Source organism: Lichenostomus cassidix, chromosome 8, assembly GCF_008360975.1.
Source record: "Lichenostomus cassidix isolate B80296 chromosome 8, HeHo_3.0, whole genome shotgun sequence".
Taxonomy (NCBI): Eukaryota; Metazoa; Chordata; class Aves; order Passeriformes; family Meliphagidae; genus Lichenostomus; species Lichenostomus cassidix.
The window spans coordinates 3753584-3766457 of NC_139489.1; the positions used below are offsets into that span (position 1 = coordinate 3753584).

Sequence of the window (12874 nt, forward strand, 5' to 3'; positions counted from 1 at the left end):
AACCCAGGCAATAAAGGAAGTGCTTGTGACCTGTTGTTGTCCCCATGATCCCTGCAAACATCAGCTAAAACAAGCAAGAATTGTAAGGAAATGGCCAGGAAGAACATTGGACCAGGTGCTAAACCTTGAGTCCTGTTAAGGAGCACAGCAGCCTCCTGGGTGTAGTGAAGGAAAACCATCTGTACCACCCAGGGTTTTCTTGCAGCAGTGAGATAAAATTAATCTCAGAGCCACTCATGTGTTTTGCAATTCACTGTTTGCACTGAGTGTGTTGCAGTAAGTAATGGTCGATGTCCTGTTGCTCCTTGGGCTTGCTAAGCTTCTTGTTAAGGCTTTACCATTCATTTTCCATGTTAGTTCCATTTCTGTCATTTTTTTCAGTGGTTTTCCTAAATATACAGGGCCTGATTTCCTTCAGTGCTGGGGAGGAATCCTGGTTGGAGTACAGGGGACTTGCAGCATGGCTGAAACTATGGTCCCTGGAGTTAATTTATGATGAGTTCATGGGGGATTTTGCAGTTTGGTGGATAACTGAGGTGTTCAGCGAGCTTATACAGGCAAAATGTACTATTTAAATATCAATAGGCAGGAATAGGCTTGGTCCATGTCTGGATCCCTCCTCTCTGAAACCAGGCAAAGCATTCAGTCACTCCAGGTGAGATGCTGTGCAGCCCAAATCCCTGTGAAACTTGTCCTGCTGGGTGTAATACTGTGTGGAACAAGCTCCCTGCCTCAGTGGGGCAGCTTTTCCAGGATATTTTTTGTTGTGGCTCTTAACACTGAGCCCCAGGCTCCACTAAATAGACAACCTCATTAAAAGAGAAATAGCGATAGCGAAGCAGTGACTTTCTCATGCCATCTAACTCACATTTTTGACATGATTGCTGGACCCTCCAAGTACTTAATTGATTGACTTAATTGATTTAGTGGCACTGGAGGCTACAGCATGGAAATAAAGGGGCAAGATGAGGATAAGGGGTGAAAAAATTTATGATAGGTGCCAAGCAGCCTGAGGGAAATTAGAAATGCTACAGATCTCAGAGGCAGCTAAATCAATTCAGTGTGATGTACAGGGAGCGACCTGGGGGAAGAGGAGAAGCAGGGGATGGAATGGAGAACAGGAGAGAAAATAATGGCTGGTGGGAGAGACCAGAGTAAACTGATGGGGAAGAGGAAAGGCAGCAGCCTTGGTGCAGATGGGTATTTTGGACTTGTAAGTTTAACAGCAGGTAAAAACTTCCTAATGTATGAATAAAATACAGCAATGAGATTATGTTTAACCTAAAAAAAAGGACTTGTGCATCACGAGATTGTCTTGTTACCCAGTTTGAGACTTTATCTGTGCTTCCATTTAAAATCTCCAACATTTGCAACAGTGACTGAAGTCACAGGAGAGCTAAAATAATTGGGAGGCTGTGGATTTTGTTAACAACTGAAACTTAAATGTTAAATTACTTTCTAATCTCTGCAATATGTAATTGACTGTGTTGAACCATAATACAAATTAAGTCTTCTCTATAATTTGTTCTGTCGTGCTGCAGTGCTCCAAAACAATTTGCTACCTCACTTAAGGATTGGTAAATGGTTTGTAGCAGTTCTCAGCACAGATAGAGTAAAAATATCAAATAGTGTGTGATGGAATCCATCAGCAATGGCATACAGGGGTGTTAGAAACATCCCTGAGTTTTGAAATAATTCTTTGATGTGCTTGTGGCCACTAGAGACAGGATTCTGATCTTGCATTTTACTGGGGTAAATCTCTTCTGACTGCAACAGGAGTCCCATTTCTGCATGGTAGGAACAAAGAGTCAAACACTCACTAAATAATGCTCAGAATGGAGAATTGGAATATGTAGAAAGGACACATGAGGTGGGTTGAGGGCTCTGAAAATGCAGATGTGTTTATATCTACAGATGTGTGCATGCAACATTGCATTTCACTTGTGTTCCAACTCTGTCCCTCAAAGAAGTGAAAAGCTCTCCCTAAACACTCCATCCCGTAAAATACAGAAAAGGATAATGTTGCAGTCACCTTCATTTAATTTATATTGTATTGATGCAGTATATAAAATATCATGACCATTGAAAATGTAATGGTTTTAAAAAGTGAATATGGATTCCCAAATAAATTGGTCTCCATCTGCTCTCTTTCCTTGTGGTTGATACTCTTCCATGGTAGAACAATCTTCAAATTTAATTCCATGAGGAAGGCATCAGATCACAGTTTAATTTCAGTGCAAAAAAGCTGCCTGGCAATCAATAAAGCAATGTCAGAGAACTTTGATTTAATAGGAGCCACAGATAACGTTCCCTGTCATATGCAGAACAGAGAGATGGGAACGTTTCATTTCATTGTAACAGATAGCATGTAACTTGGTTCTCAAAAAAAACCTAATAAATCAATATCCCTGTATTATCTAAGTAAGATCCCATCATTAATTTTAAACGCTTAACACGTCGGGAGAGTCTGAAGTGCACCTTCAGCTCAGCCCTGCTCTGCCTGCAGTCAGTGGCAACTCTTCACTCTCCCAGAGCAAGCAATCTTGATCTGGGGACGTTAAGAGCCATTTAGTGTGAAATGAAAATGAAACATGTCCAGTCTTTTGTTTTATATGGAGCCATCCATCTCTTGCAGGCTGCCTCTCCTTTCAGACCCTGAGCCCTGCCCTACAGAATTCCCAGCACTCGCCCTGCCCTCTCAGACTTCTCCCTTCCACACACAGATCTCCTCCCTGCTTCTGGATTTTAAAATTTCCCTTTTTTTTTTTAACTTTAAAAATAACTGGTTGTTTAGAGATTGCCTGGGTACCATGCTGGTTTTCAAAATGTGCTTTTCTCCAAGCCAGCAGGAATCTGGACCTCAGAAGAATTCTTTGTGAGGCTTTGCCTGCTCTCAGAAATAGCATTATCCCTAGATGATATAAGAGCAGGTCAATATATCAGAAAGTAGAAATTGAAACTAATAGATTGTTTTAGATAAGCTTTCCAAGGACATTATTCCTAAGTGGGAAATCTTCTCTATTGCTTTGATAATTAAATGCTGTTTAGTCCAAAGTAAGAAAGATTCTGACAATACAAGAGATGCTTATAAGAGTCTCAGAATCAGGTCCTGACTCTGGGCAATTCTACTCCCTCATTTAAAACAAAAATGAGTCTTTTTATTATTACAATTCACCTAAGTGAGATTTTAAACAAAATGTGAACTTTTGCATTCAGCATTGATTTCCAGCTGATTAATTACATTTACATCCATTTTCTGGGGAAAATAAATATTTGGAGTTCTGTTACTGCTTGAAATGAAATCTCTCTCGCTGGTGATGCTGATTTTTGTAGAGATAAGGCAGGTCTGGTACTGATTCCTAGAGATACTGGAGATCTCTGCTGTGGCTCTGCAGAGTCACCCAGTGTGAAGCTACAGGTTTCTGCAGCCTCTGCTTATTTATGTACCTAGAAATACTGATTCTGTGCCTGGGGTGCTGTGTCAGTAGTAGCCAGGTACTATATTTTCTATTTAATTATATCTCACTAAAATATACCAAGAAAAATCTTCAGTGGAAGCTTTTAGTCAGCTTAGTAAAGCAAGTCAAGTTTGGTTAGACTTTGAGAAAAAAACAGGCTTAGAGAGTTCAGGTGTTAATCGGTTTTGATACCCAGATGTGTTGAGATCCAGGTAAAGTGGCGAAGGAGAAATTAACTGGTTTTTAATCAAACATTGTGATGTATATTCTTTACTGTTGGTTTTTTTTTTTTAGCTACTCCAGCATCACCACGCAGTTCATGAAATTTCCTACATCGCAAAGGATATCACAGACCACCGAGCATTTGGATATGTGTGTGGAAAGGAGGGAAACCATAGATTTGTGGCAATAAAAACAGCCCAGGCAGTAAGTATCAAATCACTGTCATTTTCTGCCATGTAACTCAGCTGAAAAGCTGTTTGTAAGAAGCTGTTCAATAGGCCAGCCTTGGGTTGTTTATGAGTGTGCTAAACTGGCCACAAATGTCTCTGTGGATCTTCATAAATAGCAAATTAATGAAACCAGCTTGAGCAAAAGGCAATTTTTTTTTATGATGTATTTTTTTATAATTAGTTGTTGTTTACCTTTGTAGCTAAGCTAGACTGGGTGCAGATAAATTTGCTTATGTTCCTATACTCATGGAAACCCACATTGTGTGTATTGGATGAGAAATCACTAACAAATATCCCTTTATATTCATCCATATGCCTTTTATATTCATAATGCTTTTTATATTCATAACTATAATTATCATTAATTTTCAAGCATAGTTAGTTCAGCAGAAATTAACCCAAGCCTGGGTGCTGAGATAGAAATTAATTCTATGTGAAGTTTAATTGTGGAAATACTCTGACTGCTCCATCAGCAGGATGGGGTGTGGGATGTGTATTTTGCCCTACAGAAATTCTCCACCTGTTTTTGCTTCCTCAGGCTGAACCTGTAATCCTGGACTTGCGAGACCTGTTTCAGCTCATCTACGAACTGAAACAAAGGGAAGAAATGGAAAAAAAGGCACAAAAGGACAAACAGTGTGAGCAGGCGGTATACCAGGTACACCAATAAGCTTAGACTACTGCCACGAAAATTTGGGTTTGGAGAATCCCCCCCAGATTGCTCCAGAGAGGCTCTGAGCATCCTCAGCACTTGTGCCAGCAGTGGGTTGGAGCAGTGCTGCCTTCCAAAGGACCAGGGTGAGCCCAGCAGGCATCCTGAGCTCAGCCTAGGATTAAACTGAGCTGGAAGCTGGGCTGAGATGAAGCTGGGCAGCAGCTGGAAATGATCTCCTCATTTCCTGCTTAGTGTTTTTTCTAATGCAGGAGGAAAACTTTAATGAAGGGTCAGTGTTGTAAGTCAGGTTTGAAGTGTTGTAAGTCAGGTTTGAAGTGTTGTAAGTCAGGTTTGAAGTGTTGTAAGTCAGGATTTGAGTGTCTCATATTTTAGGGGAGATTCAATATGCTTCTGAATGTGTGTAATTGGATCGAGTCAAACAAGGTGCAGATTGTTAAACTCGGATGAAACTTGAATAAAGTTACTTTGTACCGTAATGTGACTTTATCTGTATCCTAAAGAAAGAAAACTATATACTTACCTGCCTATTTTGCTTATTCCTTTGCTGTCCTTTAATTTCTGAATACAGTTCTTTTATCTCTGCTGTTTATGTTCTTTGCTTTTACTGCCTGTCCTCTTACTTTGCTGTAGACAATTTTGGAAGAAGATGTAGAAGATCCTGTATACCAGGTAATTTCTGAAGCTGAATGACCTTGGAGTTTCAGAAATGACTAGATACATGTTATCTTCAAACACAGCCAAAGCCTTGAATAAGATGTTTTGAAATTTTCTGAGAGAGGTCTTGTGAGAAACCTTTAAAATTTTCACAGAAAGTAGCATATTTAGAGATGAAGCAGTAATAGCAGAATATGTCTGTGTAGAATGGAGTAGAATATTTCATTTCGAATATAGAAATATTAGATTAAATAGGTAATAAATATTACTTAAAATGTGGCTTGTGCATCAAGATTTTAAGTTTCCAGATGAGATTTGTCTTCATTTTTTAATACAAACTCTAACTGGAAAGGGAGCTATTCCAACAATTAGGGAAGGTGGCATCTCAATCTGATAGTAATAAATTGTCATTTTGTTTTTTATCTTCTGTGGAGCCAGAATTTAATTCAGAGGGTGAATATTTGGGGAAAAAACCCAACAGTGGCATTCATATTGTAACACACTCCCTTGTTGGCATTTGGGCTGTGATTTAATAATAGATCTGAAATTTAAGTCTTGCTTCATCCAAGAAAAATGTCTGGGAGCAAAGATGATTATCAGAAATGTGTCAATATATTCATGTCCGATATCCTGCTGAGTGTGAAGAAGAAAAAGGTGTAATTTCATTCTCATGTTTTTGTGCTGAAACAAAATATGTGATAGTTTACTTTTTTTTTTCCCTGGGAATTTTGTGTTCTTCCACTTAGGTGTATCAGTGGGAGGCATGCTGAAAGGAACCAATTCAACCATTAGTGAATATTGAACAGAGCCTAAGGTGCAGCAAGAAAGATGATAAGAGTCAGGATGCCCTAAATTACTGTTCAGCTTTTATAATGTCAGGAGTTTTGTTCTGTACTCTTCCCAATAAAGCAAGAACCTGAAAATGAAAAAGTGTTGTGACAGCCTTTTGCCATGTGGCCTGTTCCAGCCTGGATTTAGCACTGTTATTCAGAGATAATAAATATATGTGGAAATAATCGCCATTATGTAAAAGAGGCAAAATTCATGTTGCCTTCAGAAAATTAATATTGGGCCACAGGCAGTCTCCCTGGCGAGAAAGAATTAGGAAGTTGCTGTAATGATCATTAAGAGGAGATTTAAGCCCATTCACTGCCCGTTTATGAAATATGAAACAACCTTTCCTGGTGCTTCCCAACCAACCAATTGTCCTGCTGCCAGCCTGTGCTTTGAACTTGTTTCTGAATGCCTGCCTTTGTTTTGAACGTGGAATTCCAAACGGCCTTTTTCCCTTCTGTTTCATCTCTGACTGTCCCTCTCTGGCGCTGCTGCCATAGTACATTGTGTTTGAGGCTGGACACGAGCCCATCCGTGAGCCTGAGACGGAGGAAAACATTTATCAGGTATCAAACCTCTCATTTCTCAGGTATAAAAACCTCTCCCTTCGCTGTTCCCATCGCAACGACCGCAAGCGTTGAGTGAAAGTGCATTTCATACCTAGCTCGCTTTTTAGTTTTCATCCATCACAAAAAGTGTTTTGGCATTTCATCCCGGTGACATTATCTGCCCAGCCACAATGTGATTTTTCTGTTGTTTGTCATACAAGCTTCTGCAAATTTATATTAACTTTGTCAACTTACAAACTTTTGAGTACACCATATGAGGTGAGAAATAGTGGATTCTCTTTTTTTTTTCTGATTTTTTTAAAAAAATTTTTTACACCCGTTCTGAGAAACATGCTGAAGATGTTTTGTTGGCAAACCATCCAAGCAATTCTTAGAAATTTCAGTGGTACTGCTCTTGTTCCTGTCTACCCAAGGAAATAACTGAGCAAAACCTCAGAGCTCTCAAGGGATATCCCCCAGACCAGGGAACTGTTTTCAGAGTGCATATGTTATGTTAAAGCCCAAGCTCGCATTCTTCACACTGACAAAAAACTGCATTGAAAGCAATATAAAATAATCTTTTGTCGTTCAATATATCCTCAAGGGATCAGTACGAGGTTTATTAAAATATAATGTAATTCATTTTGTATCACATACTAGAGGCAAATCTGAGGATAGGCAGAAATCTTTGTGTGCTGTAAGAAAATTGTGATCCAAGGAAATCATTTAGTGTGGAGGGGAAGGAGTTGCAAGCAGTGATTAAGCATTTCATCCAGCTGGACTCGAGGTTGATCTGCTTATAGGAAAAGATTGCAAGGTAGGCAGGAGCAAGGACAGAACAAAAAGGAAAAAAAGAAATATTAAGTAATGAGAAAATTTAGGAAGATATGTGAAGCTAGTGTAGCTGTAAGCTGAGATAAAAAGGAGCTGAGTGGGAAAGGGAAATACAAGTTAAACATTCAAAAATAACATCTTACAGATGCCATCAGAGGGTCATTAATATGAGATTCATTTAATCTATCCCTGCTGATCCCCCACCAGGCACACTCCAAAATGCAGCTGTCTGCATCTCCACACCAAGACATGCAAAGCTCTCAAGGTGAGAGTCTGCCTAAGGCTGAACATTTTCTGTGTTGAAAGTTTGACTACTTTCAGCAAATGTTAAAAAATTACTACTCTTGTTTGTCAGGTTTGTGCTAGAAACAGAAATCCCATGAGAGCTACATTCAGGGAAAAAATGGTGATTGTTGTTCATCAAAGTGTGGAGCTTTTAGTGACACTTGAGAGAATTTTTAGTGGAAGAAAGCAAAATGGGGATGCTGCTCTGTGTTTGTAGATCTTACAGGAAATCTGGTGGGTAGGGGAGAAGTTGGAATTGTGTTCTGAGGAATGACCCAGAGAACAGGAGGAGGACTTCTTGGGCAGTTTCTTTTCCTTAAAATGGAAATTAAAAAGGTGATGAGCAGGTAGTGAGGCTCTGCCTCATCTCAAGGTACTGCTGTTCCTGTCCTCCAAGTCACCTGAGGATTTCTCAAGGCTTTATTTGGCAGTGGCTGGATGTGATGAAGTGTTTCGTCCCACAGTGGTCACAGACAATACCTGTGATTAATGTGCCATACTCTGCAGATACACAGTCCAGCATTGTGCTCTGTGTTTACTACAGGCACTGCTTGAGTACAGCAAATGCTGGGATTGGGGAGTTAGGAGGTATTTTCTGGTGTCTTTTGTAATTGATCATGCTGAGGTATCACTACCCCAGGCTGGCCCATAGGCAGGAGCCTCCCAGCTCCCATGGGCTTCTTGAGCTCTTGGCTTCCACAAATCTAGGTCTCCACATCTCAGATTTTACACTCAAATCACTGGCAGATTTATTCCTCTTAAAAAATCTTGGTAATCTCAGAACCATCAGGCTACTATTAAAAACAAAATCAGAAAAGATCCTTTTTTTTTTTTTGGCATTTTTGGTTGATTGGTTGGTTTTGTGGTTTTTTTTTAAATTTGATGCATATTTTGCAGCAGCTTCTATTACTTATTACAAAGCCTTCCCCGTGCAACACATTGCTGAACATATATCTGCTCAATAACCTCCTGCAGCCTTGCTTCAGCTTCACCAAACCTTTCTGCTGGTGCTGCTCTGGCTTTTCATTTGCTGGTGTGCAACAAATTCACTTCTCCCTTGGTAGAAAAGCTTCCCACCCCGTGGGGAATTGCAGATGAAAGATACGTGCAGAAAGTGACAATTCCTATTTCTCTTTAGCATAATAGAGGTCACAACTTTCTTTTTAAGCATTCTTCCTCTGTCTGTCACCTTTCTTTGATACATTACCCCAAAGGCTGTCTGTGTCTGCTCTTCTAATATTATCTCTGTAAGTTGCTGTAATTTGTTAGGCAAGGACTCAATCACTGAGCACAAACCAACCCTCAGATTGCTTAACAGCATCTCCTCTCCTGCCTGGCGTTCTGGAGAGGTGGAGATGGCATTCTGGGAGGTGGTTTGGTGTTTGTGTAGCAGCCCTGGTCTCTGTGGAGAGGCAGGTTGTGCTCCCTGAGGAGCTGACAATCCGAGATGGGGGGCTCAGGATTGTGGTGCTTTCCTTGCTGTGAGATGCAAATGCATCCAGATGGTTCACAGCCTGTCACAGAGACAGAGCTGACAGCAGAAATGGTGCTGGTACCTCTTACTGGTGCTGCTAATCAAAGGAAAAGCAGCAATTCCTTGCAGCCCCCCGGTGTAGGCAGAGATGAGAACAAATGGGATGTACACAGCAAGGGAAGACAGCAGGTCAGGTAGCACCGAGCTGGGAGGGAGAAATGGCTTTCAGGAAAGTTTCTCTGTCTTCATATTAGAAGTCAGGAGCTTTTCTCTAAGTATAAACTGGAGTAGAAAAAAGGGGGTTGGCAGTGCAGGGAAATGCTCATTCCACAGTCACCCCTATATATGTGCAAATTGGGGTGACTTCACAGCAAATTTGGAAGGAGGGAGAAGAGAATGACTGAAAGGGAAACATTTCAGAGAGAAAAGAAAAAAAATGCACCCTAATGAAAGTGTAGAAACAGTTTATCTTTCCACATTTCCCCTGCTATTGTGAAGACTGAACTTTCCAGTGACTTCCTAAATAGATCCTTCGTGGTTCCTCCTCTCACACTGTCACTGAACTGCTCCACTGTTAGCAGTTTCACATATCTCATGTGATGTTAGCTTTAGTGGAAGTGGCCAGAGAAAACCAAGGCAAGCAAATCATTGCCAGGATAGGAATAGAAGAAACTTTTTGCAAAGTTCGTTCAGTTCCTTTGCGAGTTCTTGACAAACTTCTTCAATGTGCACCAAGTTAAAGACACACAGTTTCATGTGAAGGCTGTGATGGGGTAAGAGAGCAGTAGGGACAACAATGCAAAGAGTTTTTAATGTATTATACAGAATATTAGACAGAATAATTGTACAGAATAAGAAATGATAGCACATCTCAATGAATAAGTAACATTCCTTCAGCTTCCCCTAGACCAGTCGAAGTCTAATATCAGAACCTTAAGATACTTGTTGCCTTAGAAAATAAAAAGGTAATAATTTTGTCATATTTGCAGTGTTATCTCATATTGACCTGTGAGGTTTCATTGATATCTGAAATGTAACTTTCGTACTCTGAATGCCTTGTTTGGTGGAAAAGAGCAGATTACACTTCTTTTTGCTTTTGTCATTTAAAATAGGCACTTGGTGCTTCTAGGAAGGAGAAGAAATAGAATCTCAAATTACAAATATGCAAACCAGTGATCCTTGAGCAAGCACAACCCAAATTACATGAGCAGGTTATAAATCCCCCAGATCTAAATCATGACTGGTGGCTTAACTAAAGGCTCACAAAAAGTTTAAGTGCATCATCCCCTGTCCATGTGTCAGACTTGAAGAGATCATTAATTCCTTAGTAAAACTGCAGCATTGTAACCAAATATCTCTTAGAGCAGCCACAGGGCTCCATCACTGCAGGGGTACATGTTGGGACTTTATTTAGATTGTTAAGTGAATTGGAAGGAAGAAATCTAACATAAGGTGAAAACATCTCCTACCCTCCGCTCAGTAACTCTACTCTGTTCATCTGGGGAGATGATGAACTCACCATAACTTCCATTGCACATTTCTAACCCTCAAGTTAAAGGAAAAAACAAACATTTAAGTAGGAAGGAGCTCCAAGTACACCTGGACTTCATGTAACCAAAATTATCTGAGAATGGGAGTCTCCTTTCTGAGCATTGCTGGGCTGTAAAAAATTCAGATAGATGTATTTTCTCCATTCATGGTACTATTTGGATAAGAAGGGAACCATCCTTGATTTCATTAATATTAAAAAAATTAGTATTAAATAAGCTACTAATTTTTGTACATGGTGTACATAAATCCCAGTTACCTTTTTCAGTTTTTCACCCAATCTGCTTTTGTAGTGACCTCAGTTTTCCTTTGCTGTTGCAGGTTCCTACCAGCCAAAAGAAGGAAGGTGTTTATGATGTGCCAAAAAGTCAACCTGTAAGTGTAAGTATCTTCCCTGTTTATATACAGTAAAGAAAGTGTGTTTCTTGGCTTCTGTGACTTTTGCTATTGTCTGTAACATTTGCTACATTCCTCGTGGTGTGGCTTTTGTCAGTGATGTGTTATGGGTTGGTTGGGATTGTGGTGTCACTTACATCCATCTCATTCATTGCTTGAATCTCCTTTCTGTCCTTTCTGACTCATTTTTGGGCAATTCAGCATTTTTAAATGTGTTATTTGTGGTTAAGAGTCAACAGTGAGCCTTCTGCCTGTTACTGCTTGAGGTGCTGCCTGGTTTAGAAAGGTTCCTCTGGTGCCCAAAGGTGTGTTATTTCTGTAGTGCTCTAAGTATACAAGAAACTCACCGAAATTCAGCTTAATTTTTTCTGTCCTGTGCCTTGCATGGGCAGCAGAATATTAAAAAATAGGGGTAATACGCTGTTGTATCCAAAAAACACCATTCCTGTTCTGTGTTTTGGCATTTTGAAAAGGTGTTTATTCTCCAAATATGTAAGGAATGGTAACAAGTGACTGAGAGAAGTGACAGATGCCTCAGAACAAGGTGTGCATTTGCTGCTCAATATAAATTTGTGCTATAAATGCCTCGAGAAATTGTTGGATTGCTTTGGTTGCACAGAAAATCAGTATTTCTGGGCATCTGTGTGAGAGTAGAGAAAACCAAAGGAAAAGGTCAGGAATTTCAGGAAAGATGCCTGTATTCAAGAGAAGGAGATTTTTTTGACGCCAGGATGTGGTGACTTGCACAGCTTGGGCTGACCAAGATGTGGACTAAAAAAAGAGAAATGCTGGGGAGAGGCTGGATGGGGATCTGGTCTGTGACACTTCTGGGCTTTGCACAAACAAACAAACCCTGCATAAATATTTCATGATGAGCCAGTAGGAGCAGGAAGGCATTTTTGTGTTGCCTGGGAAAATCTGGTGAAAACAACTCAAGTTGCATCACTAATTGAGGTATTTGTGGGCATGGAACAGCTGTTGATTTTTCACTTACTTTTCATATAGTTGTTCAGTGTTACAATTTTTCTGCTGTGCTTTTCCTGGGACTCTTTCACTAACCCTTCAGTGATGCTTCAGTCTTACTCAGGGTACAGTGTGTAATTTAGGTTGTTGCAGTGTGACTGAGTGTGCAGCATGATTGCAATCCTGTCTGCAAACACTGTGGTACTACTCTGTCCTGTAAATAAGACACATGAAACCTACTCTGTAATCATCCAATACATTTAATCTGCCATCTCCATGAAGCTGTTTGCACCTAATTTTTTTTTGCTAGCTCTTGGATAAATTTAAAGGGATTAAAGCTTTTTCTCTAATCAAGTTCTGTACATTAATTAATGAAGAAAAGGAGAAGAGGAAGAAAGAGATAGCTGAGATCCTGTTTCACCTTTTTATATTAGTATGTATTAAAAGAAAAAAAAAAAGGAGCAATAGCTCTTAAAATTAGCAATTTAATATTCCACTGCCCATCTGATTTATTGCTCACCATTCCACATGTGAGACTCTCTGTCATTGAGACACTTGCCATAATTTTTTTTTCAATTTATAGCTGTCATTATTATATAAACCTCTAAAATTCAATCTGAGGGCAAATAATCAAGCTCATCTACCTGGTTTAAACATGTAAGGACACTTCCTTTATTAGGAGGTCTTGCTTTCAGTAATTTCATAATGGATAAATGAAGTAAGAAACTTTTTTGTGGCTCCTGGTAGGTTTC

At 39.8% G+C, this 12874-nt stretch overlaps 1 protein-coding gene across 14 annotated transcripts in view; it reads left to right on the plus strand.

The window, feature by feature from the left end:
• The window catches only part of DAB1 (DAB adaptor protein 1), a 398763-nt gene that overhangs the window by 360153 nt on the left and 25736 nt on the right, over positions 1 to 12874 (plus strand). For 10 of the 14 annotated variants that reach the window (XM_085067478.1, XM_085067480.1, XM_085067477.1 and 7 more), the window contains 5 exons: positions 3753 to 3884; positions 4449 to 4568; positions 5217 to 5255; positions 6575 to 6640; positions 11085 to 11144. In XM_085067478.1, the coding sequence (XP_084923604.1) occupies positions 3753 to 3884; positions 4449 to 4568; positions 5217 to 5255; positions 6575 to 6640; positions 11085 to 11144 (417 nt within the window). The remainder of the gene's footprint in view (positions 1 to 3752; positions 3885 to 4448; positions 4569 to 5216; positions 5256 to 6574; positions 6641 to 11084; positions 11145 to 12874) is intronic. The other 4 variants (XM_085067486.1, XM_085067488.1, XM_085067482.1 and 1 more) reach the window with 3 other exon arrangements.